Here is an 18,396-nt window from a genome sequence, read left to right on the forward strand (position 1 = left end):
TCTGAAAATTACCTTTCAATCTGAAGTTTGTGGCATAGACCCATCTCTACCTAAAAATAAATACATAAAATCATCAACTAAAGACTAAAGGTGACCAATCTTGATGGCCCCATTATCAGACATTGCTTCAGAAATCTTTTTCATATCCATTAAATTTATACTGCTTTTCTGATGTATCATGCCATTCTTATTGTTCATTCTACATATTTCTACAATCAGACAAACTTGCAGTGCTAAATGCTGCTGGAAAAATCCTCTTAGACAAGCAAACACCACTTTTTGCAGGGTATAGTGTTACTGACTTTTACAATTCAATGGCCTCAGACAAACAAAAGTCCATGTTTGGTTTTGACAAGTTTCAAAATATAAGCTAACAATTTCCATACTTAGGAAAAATATTCTTAAAAAAATAATTTTTCAAATGGCTGTCAACATATAGAAAGGCTTCTGAAACCAGAACAGTTTACTGATGGACCCCAGAAGGGGTCCTTGACTAAGAAAGTCCTCTGGACAAATATAGCCTAATGCCTGGGAGAGACCTTGGTGTGGCTGTGGTGGGACTTTTTAGTTGAATGCAGCCTTCCAATTATTGCCAGGAATGTAATCACCAGACAGGGTCAAATGTGGCATCCATGATTAGCTTGAAATATAAATAGTAAAATTAGACATAGCTTTAATTTACTTTATTTCCATTCAGGAATTGGAGAGTGTAGATGCCAATTTGTTAATTCAGCCATTCAAGGGTATCCACAATCCATATATATATATATATATATATATATATATATATATATATATACACACACACACATACACACACACACACACACTGTACAGTTCACTTATTGCTCGTTATCCTTGTGGATGGAGTCATGTTATCTGGAGAGAGACCTCATTAGAAACTGTAACACGGCCACAAGTTTCTCTCTTGACCCACTGTTGCCAGGAATAAAACAAGTTTTCTAGAAGTACTGGACAATGTGCAAGTTTCCACTGAGCTACAGAAACAGTAAAAGCCTCACTTATATCCCATATTTTATTTTTTATTGTAAACGGTGTTAGCAGTAATTTACAAGTGTGTAGTGTTTCACTTTTATATCTACAGAGTAATCACAGAATATTTATAAGGTGTACGCAAAGGATCATTTTGTTTCCATGTTTCAGAAAGAACAGAATTAATGAGTCCGTATTTAACATTAGTAACCTGTCAGACCAGCTACAAACATATTGAAACCACCAAGAAACTTGTGCAGGAAACTCCAAGAAACTTACATATGAATATTGTGTTCTGCTTTTAAGATTCTTCAATGTATCACATATATAAACATGAGGTAGGTTTGTTTTGTTAATATTTTTTTAAAAAAGCAACAAATGTCAACTTTGCTGAAAAACCAAACAAAAACCAACATTTTATATATATCAACAAAGTATTTGAGAACAAAGTAATCTGCTATGTTGCAAATGAGAGCCCAAGCTAAATTTCAGTTTTAAAAACTGGATGGAACTGCAACATTCCCATGTCACACTGCTTGCATAAAATCTTTTATTACAGATATGTACAGTTACAATCTGATTTTGCACAAGGACCAGCAAGCCTATTACTCTGAATACGTTTTCAGTCTTATAGGTTACTTGGCTTGGTGAGAATCTTGTTTCTGTTTTTCGTTTGCCATATAACAATATATTCTAGGCATACCTAAAAATAAATATGGATAGGAGAGAACACAGTAGTTAAAATAAAACAGTCTTTGATGGCTGATGGCTCTAACTGAATTAAGCAAATGAAATAATTTCTATGTGGCTTTTCTGAGTAGGCCTGGGGAGAATAGTTAAACAACAGCCCCTTAATATATACAAGGCAGAATGTCAGATTAATAAGGGCCCCATAAGACAGGAAATACGGTGGGCCGGATCTTCAGCCAGTATAAATCAGGCTAGTGTTGTGAAACTAGGGTGATTTACACCAGCTGAGGATCTGGATCTGGGTTTGTATTAAAAGTAAAATAAAATACAAAGTCACCAGAATGCTATTGCATATGCTAAAATGCAATGTGCTTGCAGAATTTATATGGGAGGTCTTTTTTGCTCTCCTTGTTTACAATTCTTGAGTTTGGTTCTCCATAGCCCTGCCTCCTACGCAAAGGAAGTGAGAAATGCTACCAAATCAAAATGGTAGCATTTTACAGAGCCAAAGGGCTTTCAGAAATATCTGCTTTTGCATATGTACTGGCTCATGGCTAAGTCTTAGAGAGCAGGGGCCAGAGCCTAAGCAACACTAAGTGGCTTTAAAGAAGCCAGATACAGCCAATGGAGAACTCTCCCTGCACAGAGCAGCTCTCCACCCACACTTCTTCCATAAGGGGAAGCATACAAGTGTCTGCGGCATTCTAGGGAGGGGAAAAGTGGGGATGTGGTGGGGCAGAGCAGAGTCGTGCTGTGCCCTGTCATCCACTGGTGTGTTCCTGAGGGATTTTGCACCAGTGGCATAAGTTTGAACTGCCCTGTGCATTCTCACTCAGGTGCCCTCATTTTAAAAAATCAGTTCCCCAACTTTTCATTTTAAAGAACTTGTCAAGGTTGAAAGACCTAAGTTTGAACTATTTGTTAGAATAGTTCATGTAACACTTAGAAAATGCTCCTCTCTTTTCCCTCCAACCCAGGGTTCTACCTGGGAGTGGAGTCGGGGGGACACAACCACTGAACAACCTAACAGTGATGCATAACCTTTAAATGAGAGCCCTGTATGCTCATGCACTGAAGAGAATTAAATGTTCTATGGAAAGATTTCAGTGTCAAGCATGCAGTTTCCTGTATAGAGTGGGAGTAAAACAGTATTTTTTTAAAATATGAAAATTGTACTTTAAAGTCTGGTTCTACTTTGAAAAGTGCAAATAAAAATAAGTATTCACAATTTTTCATTCCTATTAGTCCTGCAGAGTCCCATAGCTAAGGGAGAGTGACATGGATTCTATTTCTTCTTGTATATCAAACAAAACTGTTTACTATGTTCTAGTTACAAGATCAATCAGTTATACCTTTGCAAGCCCAAAGAAGACATTGAGGATGCACAAGCATCAATGAGGGAAGAATTTGGCTTTACTGATTTTTTTAAACTAGTGGTGATGTTCAAGAAAGGAAGTCCCCAGCCTGACATTCAGATCCCATGGTAAGTTTGCAGGGCAGGCATTAGGGGAAAAAAATTAAAACTTGTAAACTGAGCACATTTCATATGGAAAGTAACTGAAAAACAAACATGGAATTCCACAATGTCATTTTTACAGTCAATTTTCAGACCAGAATCTCACTTTAAACAATATAAATTGTTTCCACAAATGAACTCAGTTTGGGTATATTTTAATTGATGTCTACCAGTTGGGCAATGTCATAAACTTAATGGAAACAATTTTTTTTTGTCTTGTCAAGACAATGATACCTAAACTGAAAACTCTGTTAACACAAACTTCATTTGCTCCTGTACAAATTATTGACAGAATCTAATCATTCCAAGAGCTGCTCCTTCTAATACTGGTGGTGCTGCAGGGAAAATAATCAGAGGCAAACACCCAACTAAAACCAATTTCTGGTCTCATGAAAGGCTCTTATGACTTAAACAGTTGTGTCAAATAATCCACAAATGTGCTCACTGCAGCATCCATGTGGCGAGTCCTTATCCAGCTTTCCAGAGGAAAAGGGGTTCTTGCCAACTTTAAGAGCACCCACCCCATGGGTAATAGAGGGGAAGCTGGGAAGTTTGCAGGGATGGAGTAGGGAAGAGAAGAGCAGAAACCTGCTGGGCCAGGACATGGGCAGAGCAAAGTCCTTCCTGCTCAAGCGAAGAGGGAATAATGACAGTGAGGGGATAATTACAGCCCGTGAAGGCCCAGAAAAACCCTCTCTTATCTGGATTGTGCTGGCAGCACAACATTGGAAAAAGGACTAGATTTCCCCATGACCCACTGCGGGCATTACGCTAGTTGCCCTTTTCTTTGGGAGCTAGGAAGGAATTTTTCCCTTGCCAGCAGATTGGCTGAGGCAGGGTGGGTTTTTTCACATTCCCCACAGCAGATTTGGGACCCAGTGGGGTGGAGCCAAGGGCCTACGTTATAAGGTCATTGCTTAGCACATAAAACTGGTGGCAGATGTCCAGTGCAGGTACTTGGTATGGAAGGGATACCGTTATCAGATAAAATGGACTGGAAAAGGATTTGAAAGAAAGCATCCCTTAAGGGAGCTGACAAAGGGTTTTTTAGGGGCTTCTGTATCTAGTACAGGGGGAAGCAGACCCCCTCTTTTTTCTAGCCCCCTCAAGGGAACTGAGGAAGGGGGTTTGGGGCTCCTACATCTGGTACAGCAGAAAGCCAATCCCCTCTCCTATTATAGCCCCCCTTCACCTCATGCAAGGGGTGGGCAGCAGAGTCTCAGCAACGGGATTGTGTGGAAATGATATAGACCAGTGGTTCCCAAACTTGTTCCGCGGCTTGTGCAGGGAAAGCCCCTGGCAGGCTGGCCGGTTTGTTTACCTGCCGCGTCCGCAGGTTCGGCCAATTGCGGCTCCCAGTGGCTGCAGTTCGCTGCTCCAGGCCAATGGGAGCTGCTGGAAGCAGCACGGGCTGAGGGACGTACTGGCTGCTGTTTCCAGCAGCTCCCATTGTTCGCTGCTCCAGGCTAATGGGAGCTGCTGGAAGCGGCGCGGGCTGAGGGACGTACTGGCCGCTGCTTCCAGCAGCTCCCATTGGCCTGGAGCAGCGAACCACGGCCACTGGGAGCCGCGATCGGCTGAACCTGCGGACGTGGCAGGTAAACAAACCGGCCGGCCCGCCAGGGGCTTTCCCTGCACAAGCGGTGGAACAAGTTTGGGAACCACTGGATTAAAGAAATGATGATGGCCTGACATTTATTGTTGGGTACCCCCAGGTATTTTAGGTGAATAAAGTTGCAGCGTAATTAAACCACATCCATTGCCTCCTGTCTTTCTTCTGGTATGGGCAGACAATTGCACTCAACAAGGATACTGTACATATCAAATGGCAGGTCTGAGGAAATGCAGTTTTTACACCATGGACATTTGCTTAGAATCACTGCAGGTTTGCCCAAACAATCTATTTATTTAACTGCATTTTAAAGTATACACAAAGTGACCCATTCTTAAAAAGACAATCTCGAATGTGGTGCATGTATAAAGGAAAGGGAAAATGCCTAAAATTTCACCACACACATAGGACAGGCTGCCTTGAAAAAGCTTATAAAGGAGTCATCATGTAGATCTAATTAATGTGGGAAACACGTAATGAAATAGGGAAACACCATTTCCCATGTGCACCTCTAAAAAGACCCTAGAAAAATCAATTCCACCATTTCTATTAGTCCATTAATTCTTTATGTTCCTGCTGCTGCAGTGTGAATGTGTGACAAGGAGGAAAAGGCAAGGTGGCAACTGCCTCAGAAACCAACCACTACCTCCCCAACTACCTTACAAAACAGGCTTACAGATTATGGAAGCAGTCCTCCTGAGGAATTGTGGAGTGGGGAGCAGACAGCCAGCATGCCCCAAAGTGAACAGGAAACCCTTGGAAACAGCGTCATGAAGGAAGGAATGACTGCATGGAGAGGATAGGCAGCTGTGTAGTAACATCTCCCATTACTTCAGTCACTTCTCTTCATACCTACTATGAGTTTAGCTCCCAAAAAGTCGACTACTCCACATGTCCTAAATTACTGTTGCCCTAAGCAGCAGTACTGCAAAAGGGGCGTGGGCCAACTGCAACCTACCAGATGCGCTGCAGCCGGCACTGCTGCTGCTGTCTGTAGGAATGGACAGGCTGTTATTCCCACAGATCTCTGCCTTCTGTGAGAGTTGACGGGCCTGTTTCCTGGCTGTTCTGCTCTCCAGCTGGCAGCTTTTCCCAAAGGGAACTCTGCAGCAGTGAGCAGCCCAACAAAAGCCCACTGAACTGGTTGGGGTGGGTGGTTCTTTCCATATGGTTTTTATAGAGGAAGGTGGGTGTTTGGCACCAGCAACTAATTTCAAATGTGTGCCATGCCTCACTATATAGCTCAATGCAGCTGCAGATTTCTCATGATTCACAGTGATGAGTCACGTGGCTGAAAGGTGCAACTGATTCTATGTGTAAATTAGCACCAAAAAATTCATCACCACATTCTGTGTGACAGACTTTCTGTTCTGCTCAGCCACAGCACTGGACGATTAAGGGGCTTGCACATAGTTTCCCCTTGCAATGCTTTAGTAAAATGTACATGTAATACTGCCTAACTATGAGGAGATCTGTATTCAAATTAAAGATAAGAAAATACCACTGTTTGTTAGTTGTGTTACTGGTCTCAAAAAACAGTATTAGGACTCAACTTTAGTGCTGACATTTTTAGTCTCAATAGAATGTGTGGGAGGAAAGGGTGTTGTTGGCTATATTATTTATTTTTATGGCCTCATTTATGGAGAGTGCATTGAAGTTAATTTGTTGCACCTGTTTTAATGGAGAGATTTTTAAACCTTGCCTTTTCCTCCTCAGAAAGAAAAGAAACACAATTGCTGCTAAGTGTATAATGATGGATAAATGCTAACCTATAGTTGTCTCTCCCTAGCTAGCAAAAGTGATGCATTTCTGACACAAGATCTCCCCTACCCTATATTTTACTATATTAAAAATGATGATGTATTTTAGCCAAGAACATTTCTTACCTAAAAAATGGATTCTTTAAATCAAGGATGTTACCAGATTTAAAGCCCGTCTGGTCCACCACAGCCACAATCTGAATGTCGTAACTCTGTCTGTATCAAAAATAAAAGTACAAAAAAGAAAACATAACTGATCTACAATTATATCAGTAACATATGAAGTCAAATAATGGCATTGTCAGAATACCTAGTGTTTGAGTTGCAAGCATTTGGTATATGCAAAATGCAAGGGGATCAATACCTCCGATTTCATACATGCTTGACTAAATTAATTCCTTATTCATAGCCAATGGGTAAAATGTACAAAAGTGCATGGAAGACTTAGGACCCAACATCTAAAACAGGCTGAATAATATGCATTCATTGCAACTGAGGCTGACATTCAACAATGAGTTTTGTTGGCCAAAAATGCAGTAAAGATCATTATTTGATCATTACAATATGTAAGCAGTGTATTTCTTGGTGAGTTATCATACTTTGAGTGATAATACAAAATAAATGGCCAAATAACTTTAGCCACCAAAGTGCAATCATCATCCAGAAATGCATTTTCTGTAGGGACTTGTTGCTAGGAAATGGAATTTACACATAAAAATAAGATAAACAGTAAAGATAAGTGCCTCATTTCATAGATGACACTATTGGTGGCCAGTCCAAAAGCTCAATTTGTGTCCAAATTTCTGAATAAAAATCTTACTATTTGTCTCTAGGCAACACCAGTCTACCTCTTCATTAAGACCCAGGAAATGCTCCAGGCATTCTGCATTTATTATTGTTATTACTACAGATTTGTTTGCATGTCACAGAACCATCAAGAACCTCACAGAGTTTATACTTTCCACAAATTTCAAACCAGTTTTGGGGTTCACAGCACTAATTCAAGTTGCTGAACCACTTTTCAACTTAATTTAAACCCTCTTTCTCCCGGTTTGAGTCACTATTTAATTTTTTTTTCCCCTGTAGCAGGAGGCTGAGGACAAGACCCAAAATTGAAGGAATTATTTTTAGATGTTGGCATTTTTTTTCCAGTTTCTACTGCCTCTGGAGATATGCACTATTTGTATTCTTTTGCATCTATTTTTGCATCTACATGAAAAAGAATGATTGCCACAGAGGGCTGCTGCCCTGAGCAGGAGACAGAGGACTCTGTGGGAGACTTGGAGGAACCAGCAGCCATGCTGATTGGCCTGGTAGAGGCAGTCCCAGTTGGTCATTAGTGAGGACAGTGTTGTTGTAGCTGTGTTAGTGCCAAGATATTAGAGAGACAAGGTGGGTGAGGTAACATCTTTTACTGACCAACTTCTGTTGGAAAGAGAGAAGTTTTTGGGCTTGCACAGAGCTCAGTGTAAGCTTGAAAGCTTCCCTCTCTTACCAACAGAAGTTGGCCCAATAAAAGATATTACCTCACCCACCTTGTCTCTCTATTAGTGAGGACATCAGATACATGGCTTAATTCAGTCCTGGACTTCACTGGTATAACCCAAGACAGAGGAAATCCTCCCCTAGGTGGTTGTGGTGGCATAAATTACCCACAACCCCATCTTTGCTAGTGGGCAAATTGCCAACTAGTGCACCCCATAAGTGAGTGAAACCAGACAAGGGTGGAGTATGGTCAGGGCAGATAGGGGATATGTTAGTTCATCTCTTGCTGCTATCAGCTGTGCTTTTAGGGGACCATGACTTTGCTTTAAAGCAACTCTCCCCTGGTGGAACCCCCAAGGGAAGGCAGCAGTACAAACACAGTTTGTCTTCTTTCAGAGGCAAGTTTCTTCTTTGGGTACAGCAGCCCTCGCTGATACAGAGAGTGCAATTTGTACTCCTTTAAAAAATTAGGGTAAATTGAGCCCTCAGAATGTTGCCCAGCTGAACAGAAAGACTGGAGAGAAATGGTGCCATGTGAATAGTCCAGACTGACTGTGTGCAGTGATAGACCAGAGATAAAATGGTGGCAATGATGGCAGGGGGGTATTCAGACTGGAAATCAGGAGGCAATTTTTAAATCAGACTGAAAATAAGGTGGACACTGAACCAGCAAGGATTAAGCACCTAGCAGATGGTTGATCTAAAAGCAACCTTTTAAGTACATATGAGAAAAGTACTGAAGTGGTACCCAGGGCCATTCCTTGTAGATAGTTATCAAAGCCATGTTAAATAGACTACAAGTTAACATGTAGGTCTGTATTGTTAGAGGATTAAGAATAGATACTAATTGTATTTGTCTGTGTTTACCTATATCTTGTTAGACGTTAATAATGTAACCAGATTAGTTTGTGGATATTAATTCCCTTTCATCTCTTAATTACACTATATTATGCATGCAGATGATTCAGTTAACCTTAAAATCAAGATGCAAGATATTGAAGGAAATAATATTACTTACATTGTTTTCAGCTTAAATTGTCTGTGCCATAATAGAATGCCTTGATAGTTTGAATGGCTAATTGTCTTATGTTAATTAATACTACTAGTGTACCTGTGTATACATAGGAAATAGAACTTTAGCTTTAAAGTAACAACATACACTGCCTCTCCATATGGTAAGGCCCTTGCTGTGGTGTCTGCTGTCAAGAGGCTATCAGCCTGCTAGAGAACTATAATGGAAGTTTAGGGTCTGATCCTGTTTTAACTCAGATCTGCTTAAATTTTGTCAGGGGAAGTTCAAGCTGCAAGACTGAGGTCTCCATGTCTACTCTAGATTAGCCCTGCAATTTCTTATGGAGGAATTTGAACAAACTCTGCACATAGACTGACTATTGGACTGATTCTGGAAGGACTTTTACAAATCCGCAGGTTCACCGTCAGACCTAAGAACTTTATTCATATCTATATATACACAATGATCTTTCAACAATAGTAACTCTCTTTCTTTTCTTGTTTAATAAATTGTAGATTTAGCTAATAAGAATTGGCTATAAATATTTGGGTAAGATCTGAAATATTCATTGACCTGGTGGATAATGTGTTCGATCTCTTGGAGTTGGTAGAACTTTATATATGGTGAATAAGGTTTTAAATAAATCTCAATATATAGACTTGGCTGTCTGCGTGCGAGCCAAAGGCAGGATTGCTTAAAGGGAACTGTATTTTAGCTTATAGTGGCCAGTCAGGCATCACTGAAACGGTTTCATTACTGGCTTGGTGATTCTAATTATAAGAATAAACCACCAGTTTATTTGGGGATCATCTTCCCTATTCTTTGCAGTATGTCCTGATTGAGCATTTTCAGTATAGCCCCTCCAGCGACCACAGTCACAAAGGCATATGATTTTAATAGTGAAAGCTATTCACCATTGGAACAATTTACCAAGGGTTGTGGTGGATTCTCCATCATGACAATTTTTAAACCAAGATTGGATGTTTTTCTAAAATATTTGCTCTAGGAATTCTTTTAGGGGAGTTCTATGGCCTGTGTTATACAGGAGGTCAGACTAGATGGTCACAATGATCCCTTCTAGCCTTGGACTCTATGAATCTATGAACTCTATGCAGTCCTTGATTGCTTCTGGCTTCCCAGAGAGCAGAGGTGGCAAAAGGTGCCTTAATACATTTTTGGTTGGCAAGAAGGTTTGACCTTTCCTTTTGCATGCAAACTTTCCAATTATGTATGCTTTGGTAACCTCCACAATGGATAATTACAATGCATTGTACATGACAGTATCTTTCACAACCATTCTGAAATTTTGTCTAGTGCAGAATGTGGTTGCCTGCTCTCCCATGGAACAGATTACATTGACGCTCCATGGACTGTACTGGCTTCCACTTCATTACCTGATGCAATTCAATATGTTTCTTTTAACGTATAAAGTCCTGTATCATTTGGGTCATGTAAATCTTCAAGACCACCTCTCTGTGAAGCTGAAATCAGTATCCTTTAGCAACCAGTCTCTATTTTTGTATGTGTTGGTGCTATAGACAGGGCACCTTCATTAGTCTAGCAGGGACAGTTTATTGACTCTAGGGCACACTGAAGTCCATCATTATCAATTTACTCATGCTCTTCCTGGGGGGGTAATTTGAGAGGAGTGATCTAAATTTCTATGGAGTTGGGAAGTTCTTTATTATTGTCAGTTGATAATGGTTCAAGTGATATATGCATATAATTTTATATTTATTTTCTGCAGGATGGATTGATTTAAATCACCGATTTTAATCTTGGTTTGCATTTATACTTTTTAGTTATTTTACCAAAGAAAGGTTCATTCTCACTGGTTGGTAACCATTAAAGTATGTTGATTTGCAACCAAATTTAGCCTTTAAACTAAATTTGGTACTTCTTTTTGCTAACCAGGAAGATATAGTGTATCTATACACATTTATTTAAACACTTATACATACACACACACACACACACACACACACACACACACTATTAATTTTTACAGTTTTTATTGTTAGAAAACAGTGAATGAAGCATATCTTATTTACTAGATGATTTTTGCACTAAATTCCAATTTTCATCCAAATGCATCTATTAAATCCTATTAAAAATGTACAAAACCAGCATTTTAAAATTATTTTTCAGTAATTAAATAAACCAGCCTTAAATGTGCTGGATACATGAGAACAAAACTAAGTTTATCAAAACTTATTTGCATTTCAAACTGATTTATTAAGCAAAGGAAGAATTAAATGTAGTTAGTGAGTTGACAGATTGTTTCTGGTAACCATGTGCCATATTTACAAAGCATTTAGGCACATACCTATGTTAAATAGGTGCTAGTGGTATTTTCATAAGTGCCTAACCTGCTTACGTGCTTTTGAAAATTCAACCAGTCACTTATCTACATCTTTAGGCACCTAAATATCTTTGAAAATCTAGTTTCATGGCCTTCAAATTTTTAGAATAAATCTCGTCTTCTCCCACCAGGATTTTATTCACAGACTGGAAGAAGAAAATAAGCTTTTCTGCTTTTTCAGCTCCCAGTCAGTTTCTCAACTTTGAATTAACTAGTCCAAATGAAGAAAAAGATATTCTCTCTGTACCTGCAAGCTACCATGAAACCAAAAGTAATTGAGGTAAAAGCTCTTTTGCCTAACAGAAACTGGAAGTACTTAAATTTGGAAAAATGTAAAATACCATCATTTGCTCTATTGTAAAGACTGAAACAATACAGAAACTTAATGCAGCGTGTGATACTGTGACATATATAAAGTTTGAGTGGACCTCTAAATTTAAAATGTTTTCTCCCTGATTCTGTATATAATTGAAAAAGAAGCGCTCTTGAACTCATTACATTTTGAGGGAAGCTCATTGATGCATCAGACTTTTTAAAATTATTTGAATGACTTTAATAGATTATAGTAAATTTTGGATTTAACATAGGCTGTCAACTGAAGACAGGTTTATTTTCAAAAATAAATGTGTTTAATGTAAATAAAAGCATGTGATTTTTTTCTTTTTTTAAATGGATTTTTATCCACCCTGATTTGTGGAACATATGTCCCACACACACTAAATAGCCAATCACAAGCACATGTATAAACAGAGTGGATGTGGATAGGCTTTCAGACACCATAGGGACAGGTCTGTATAAAAAAGTAAATAGATAAAAAGAATCAGTTTTAAGGATTCACTAAGTGTCAAGTTTGCTTCTACCTATACTTTAATCTAATCTTTTCCATCAATATAAACCCCAGTCCTTAAATCCTTAATCCAGCGAAACTACTAATGAAGTTGGGCCATAATCCATCAAAGAAAGCCAAGATACACTGGAACTTCCAGAAAGCTTACTATAGTTCATTTGCCAAGGCAGAATTGGAAGGAAGAATATAGTACTATGTAATTATAGTAGCGGCTGTATGGTCACTTTGTGCAGCACACTGATTCTCTCTTTACACATTTAGTAACTGATACTTTTTACTTTTGAAAGGGACGTATTGTGACTTGTGTTATTTATCTCCTTTAAGAAGAGCTCCTAATCCAAAAGCTTGGAAACTGGAAAAAGTCCCACGTTGGGCATTTATTGCAGGTGTGAATGAAGTGCTTTGTGAGTGCTTCTACCAGTTTTGATCTTATGAGAACTCTCTGAACTCATAAGGCACATATCCAGAGATAAACAACAACAACAAAATGATTCACATTTCTACATTTGCTTTCAATTACAAGCACACATGCAGGTGTGCTAGATTGAAATGAACCAGCTGTGCAAACCAGTCTCTTCAGGGAATGTTTTCACAGCAGAGCATAAGAGTGATACTTCTTAACTCCCATTGACAGCAAAAGAATAGGAATGCAGCTAACTAACTAATTAACTAACAAAAATGTACTCCTTAGAGAACCATCCTCTTCACTAGCCACACTAAAAAGGGAAAGTTGTGTCTCAGTGATACAGGAGTAGTGTTGTAAACAGGGAAAAGCGTGTCCATAGGAAATCCTTTTCAGAAGTGAAAATTAGCAAGGATATAGCATCACCTCCACAAATACAAACATTCAAAATCTGCCGAGGAAAAATGTTGCATTGAAAAAATGAGGGTGATGAATGCACAATGAGATATCTCAAAGACCATTGACGAACTGGGACAGCTGTGCACTTCAAACCAAAGAAAATGCTGCTTCTGACAATGTTTTTCCTTCCATTAAAATCAATTTTGCTGTGCTAAATTTGGGATTGTGTGGACAGATAGATGCTTATAGGCACTGAAAGCTGATCTGATCTTTAAATTGGTTGATAAATCGAGTCATTTGGCAGATGTACATTGAGCTAGTAGTTTTTCCAACCTCCCCACGATACATGGAAATACTCCTTCCACATTTTGGAAAGACATATTTCCTTTGGGCACCGCGATGAAGGGTGAATTTATACCCTGCAGTCTTGGACGTAGAGATGCGAAGCACTAAAACAGACCCTGTGCAGCTTGACTTTTCCATTTCCCCAGCTTTCTAAACTGTATATCTGGATCCCTTATTTTACCTCGTCCAGTCTCTATACTACTAACTAACTAATGGGTGCAGCATTTTGGAGAACCTCAGCAACAGAGGCACACCACAATGAGAAGTCTCCTGGAGTTGCTTTACCACTTACCGCTTATTCGCTACAAACAGGACTTTCCCTGAGAGAGTTTCCCCTTCTTTGGCAAAGAGGGGAGTCTGAAGGAGGCAGCGTACTTGATACCAGTGAGTTAAAGGTTCCGTTGGAGCAGTTGACAACCAAACAGTTACCCTAAAAAAAAAAAAAAAAAGATATATAGACTCCTTCTCATTTGTTCTATTAGAAAGCAACACAATTTTGGGAGGGAATTTATGAATGATGGGCCCCATAACTGTCTTTATATACTTTAAACTACTTATGAACCAGTTGTGCAAAATGCTAAATTCCTGATTTATAAGCGTCACTGATTTACCTCCATATCTCTTCCCTTCTCACATCTAGTATGACAGACCCATGTAATTAAGGTTCAATTCTGCATCTGAAGGATGGGAAATGGGCAGCCATGCATCAGGTCATACATGCTCAGCAGGTTTTCAGGAAGCAACTGAATTAAAAAGTACTTGATAGCTGCTCTGAGGCCCCCAACTTCTCCTCCAGAAGTAACATCACAGATGGGCTTCATGTAGTCCTGCTGGGAAGAAGGCTATTGCCTTCTAATGTCAGATAAGTGCTATTTTTCTAATTTGAGGGACTTCCTTCCCTTTCCCCTTCTTCTCACTGAAACAGCATTTTGTAAAACAGCTCCCTGGAAAGCCATGCAATGGATATTGAAAGAAAAAAAGGGAGAGGGCCATTTTGTTTTTCCATCAGGTAAATTGGAAAGATTATTATTGATATAGTTTGTCTCAGTGGGAACAGCAGGAAGGGCAGGAAAAATAGAATGAAAAAGGAATTCAGTTATTCCTCCAGTCCTCTTTCCTTCATTCATAAACTATTATTAGTTAGCGGACACTATTCCTTGTGTTAAAAAGCCAGAGGAAACGTGTGTTAAACTTGCACAGTGACTAGTCCTGAAGGGATCATATTTGATTTTTGTTGTCTTTTTTAAAACTTTAAAATATCCATCTGCCTTCAAAGAACAATCAAACATCTGGGGATTTGGTCCATGATGAAGGCAAGGCTTCAAATGTAACAACTCATATGTCTATTCTAATCTATACTGTTTGTAATCCTGGTATCTGCGCACCTAGCAATGTCGATTCAAAACAGATGCTCCCCACTCTCTCTATTTCCAGGAAGTAAGATGTCCATTTCTCCCCCATCTTCCCTCTGGTTTTTTTTTAAATCTAATTAAGGGAAATGATGGCAAAGAGATGGGATTGTCCTGAAAGTAGTAAAGTTTGTGGTCTTTCCTTTTTACTGTGGCAAGGAGTTCCCCTGCAGAGGACCACCCACTGAGAATGTCCTGTTTCCAGCTTTCATGCCTCTGGCCAGTGAGATTTCCATAAATCTAGAATGAGCCTGTGGTTATGAAGATAGGGGCAGCCTGTGAGATATCCCCCATCCAGCCCATTGAGAGCTCTGAATACTAAGAATAGGATTTTAAACATTATTCAATATTTAAACAGTTATCTGATGCAGTGATCAAAGTCCCACACTTGTCATCTTAAGTTGCTCAGCAGACAGTCTGCTGCATTCTACACCAAAATAGAAGCTTCTTTGGTTGATATGTTTCAATCAGCTCCCACGTAGCTGGAAACTTTCTCTGCTGCTTTGTGCCACGTGGGGCTAAAGACAGGCTCTATTCCGAATCCACTTGCCAGTAAAATTCGAGTTCTACAGTAAACTACTACTTTAAAAAAAAGAGAGAAAAAGAAAAAAGAGAATGTAATGTTATTAGAAAAACTCTTACTCGGTGAGCCTTATATCAGGGGCTGATGAAGGGTATTTATCAATAAAGACAAAGAAAATCAAATAATTAAAGACTTAGCTTCCCGGGGTCTGGTAATAATTCTTTGTTTCCTGAAGATGTGTCCAATTCTTATCAAGTTATTTAATATAAAAGAAAAATCTCTCTCCCCCACTCCCCCGTAGGATATGCTTTTCTGTTAGACTGAGGATGACATTCTCTCTGATGTGGAGAAGTTTACTCTTCTTTTCCCCTGTGCAGCTCCACCACTCATGATGAAGTGAGCTGTAGCTCACAAAAGCTTATGCTCAAATAAATTTGTTAGTCTCTAAGGTGCCACAAGTACTCCTTTTCTTTTTGCGACTACAGACTAACACGGCTGCTACTCTGAAACCTTTCCAGAATAGTAAGTAGCAGCACCAAGCACAGCAGGTACCAGCTGCTCTCTTGAGATGCCTCTGGCCCCCCCCCCCAAACAAGCCCAAGCCCAAAGTGAACAATCACAGCACATGTTCCTGTTCTTCCCCATAACACTGAACCGTTACACTCAAATAGGGCAGTAATCAAGGAGTTGGTTTTGTGCAGAAAGATATGGGGATGACACCTAAGAGAAAAAATACTTAAAAATCCCAAACTATCACAATTCCTGAACATACCCCACATAAGGTAACAGGGAACAACCCCAACCCACAAACTGCAGGAGGCAAGAATGTCAGTGCTGTGTTGTCATTCCCATGGTTGCTACCTCAAGAAGGCATTACCTACTGGGAATAATATGACAAGTTCAATATTAAAGTAAGATCACACCTTCCTGCATGAATAAGGAGGCAATTTTTTCTGTGTTTAATGTTTCATGGGAACGATTAAAAAAATATACATACAGTGATCCCACAAATGCCACATCAAACCAAAAAGCCAAGCCGTGGATTAGTCCGGACTGCATCATCTGGAAAACGAAGGGGATTTCCACTCTGCAGGAGGAAAACTAGAATGTTGCCAGGTTAACATACAAACGTAGTGCAGACAAAATTCCAACAGAAACATTCTACTGAAAACTGTCTGGTGGTGTTTTCCACACTTATACCTTTACCACAACAATTTGTGCTTGAATTGTCACATCCCAAATAAAATCAGTTAAAAAAAATTACACTGGATAATTCTTTTACGTCAATTAGAAACATATGGCTTGATTTTCAGAAATGCTGAACAACTGCAATTCCTAATGAAAAATCCAAGTGCTCAGCACCTCTAAAGTTAGGCCATTAGCTGTTCTGTATGCACTCTGCAGCTTAAACCTGAGCTACTGCATTTTTGGGACAATAATCTAGACTACTGTGAGTGCAGGGGGTGGGTGGGAGAGTCTTTTGTTTTTTTAATATAAGGGATGCTCAAATATAGTTTTACAAACATAGGTCTTAAATTTTTAACAGCAGCTGCAGAAATTCACTCCTCAGAAGCAATAAATCCAGAATAATGACTGCAAGCTATTTGTAGGATTATATAACACCTGCAATGGTCCGTGGTACTTTTAAAATAAAAACAAGTGATGTGTGTGTGTGCATTTATGTACACATGTGAGAGATTCTCTGTACCTGCTTTCTTTTTCCCCACGATTAACACAGTTGTAGTTTTAAATAATGTTTTAAGTTCAACCACTGTCATATTTCTCAAAACTTTCATTAAAAATCTAGATGGGAAAGCCCTTCACCTACTATTAAAGGCAACAATCTTAAAAAGATTTAACCATGTGCTTGACTTTAAGCATATAAGTGGATTCCTTGGGGATCTTTACCATTCCACCAGGACAGCCACTGCAAGTGGAACAGAAGAGACATGCATTCCCATCCCTTCTAAAATCTCTCACAGCAGAGTCAGCACTGACCAGAAGTCCAATTTTTTGTAAGGAATATGAACTCAACCTTCTAAATAAAGCTGATCAAAAAATTAAATTTCTATCCTGCAGAAAATTCTGATATTTCAACATCTTTTTCCCATCTCAAATCAGGACAAAAAGTCAAAATATCATAACTTGTTCTGAAAAAATATTGTAAAATGTTCTGGAAAATAAATTAAAAAATGTTGAAATGCTTCATTTAAGCTTTTCAATTAAAACTAAACATTTCATCACTCCCCCGCTGAAGTGTGACATTTTGAGTTGAGTCAATATTAACCTGTACATCTGCCTGAGCCATGGGACTTCCAGGATGTGAATGGCAACTCAGTGCACAGACAGACTGTAGTGCCTCATGGGATATATAGTCTGGCTGTTGAGCAGGTCCCACAGAAAAGAATGGGGCCATGAGAGACCTGGAACTACAACTCCCAAGGGGCCCTCAGTAGTGCAGGCAGATGCAGAGATTAAGGTTGACCTGAAACATAATGTTTAAATTTTACTAACAGAAAACTCCACTAAAAATCTATCTTTTCTTGCAGAAAAACTTCTATTTAGATTGGGGTCATATTTCCTGCAAGAAAATATTGTTAGAATTTTTTTTTCCAAACAGATTTACTCCTGAGCCACAGGCAAGCATGCTTCTAATTAAGCCAACAGGCAGTAGAATATTACTTCACTTCACTTCCAGGATTATCACTAAATAAGGCAGTACTTCTGGGAATGACATATCATTGGCTAAGTAGCTGCACTCAAATCTCTGCCATTCCTAGGAATATGAACAATAAAACTAACACTTGGAGGGAATGGTAATAATCAAAATAATGATTTTCACCAGTTTAGAGGAAGGTATGGGTAGCATACTTAAATAATTTCCTGTGAGACTCATTGAAGCAAGCCAGCATACTAACCAGGTGAAATGGCGAAGCAATTCTCTCTCACTAGACCATGCTATTGTGCCATAAAATACAATCGACTGCAACTCATACTAGAACTATAGGAGGTCTGAATTTCACCCAAAAGAGCCTGGCAG

General features: G+C 39.2%; 1 protein-coding gene across 1 annotated transcript in view; it reads right to left on the minus strand.

Annotated features, from left to right (window-relative positions):
- Positions 1–1,022: 1,022 nt before the first annotated feature.
- Positions 1,023–18,396, minus strand: part of LOC119855511 (histone-arginine methyltransferase CARM1-like) — a 143,791-nt gene continuing 126,417 nt past the window's right edge. The window contains exons 10-13 of the mRNA XM_038401624.2: positions 16,354–16,443; positions 13,717–13,854; positions 6,698–6,787; positions 1,023–1,696 (exon numbers count right to left, since the gene is read on the minus strand). Of these exons, the coding sequence (XP_038257552.1) occupies positions 1,687–1,696; positions 6,698–6,787; positions 13,717–13,854; positions 16,354–16,443 (328 nt within the window). The 3' untranslated portion in view covers positions 1,023–1,686. The remainder of the gene's footprint in view (positions 1,697–6,697; positions 6,788–13,716; positions 13,855–16,353; positions 16,444–18,396) is intronic.

The sequence above is a fragment of the Dermochelys coriacea genome, chromosome 5 (assembly GCF_009764565.3).
Source record: "Dermochelys coriacea isolate rDerCor1 chromosome 5, rDerCor1.pri.v4, whole genome shotgun sequence".
In the NCBI taxonomy this organism is placed as follows: Eukaryota; Metazoa; Chordata; order Testudines; family Dermochelyidae; genus Dermochelys; species Dermochelys coriacea.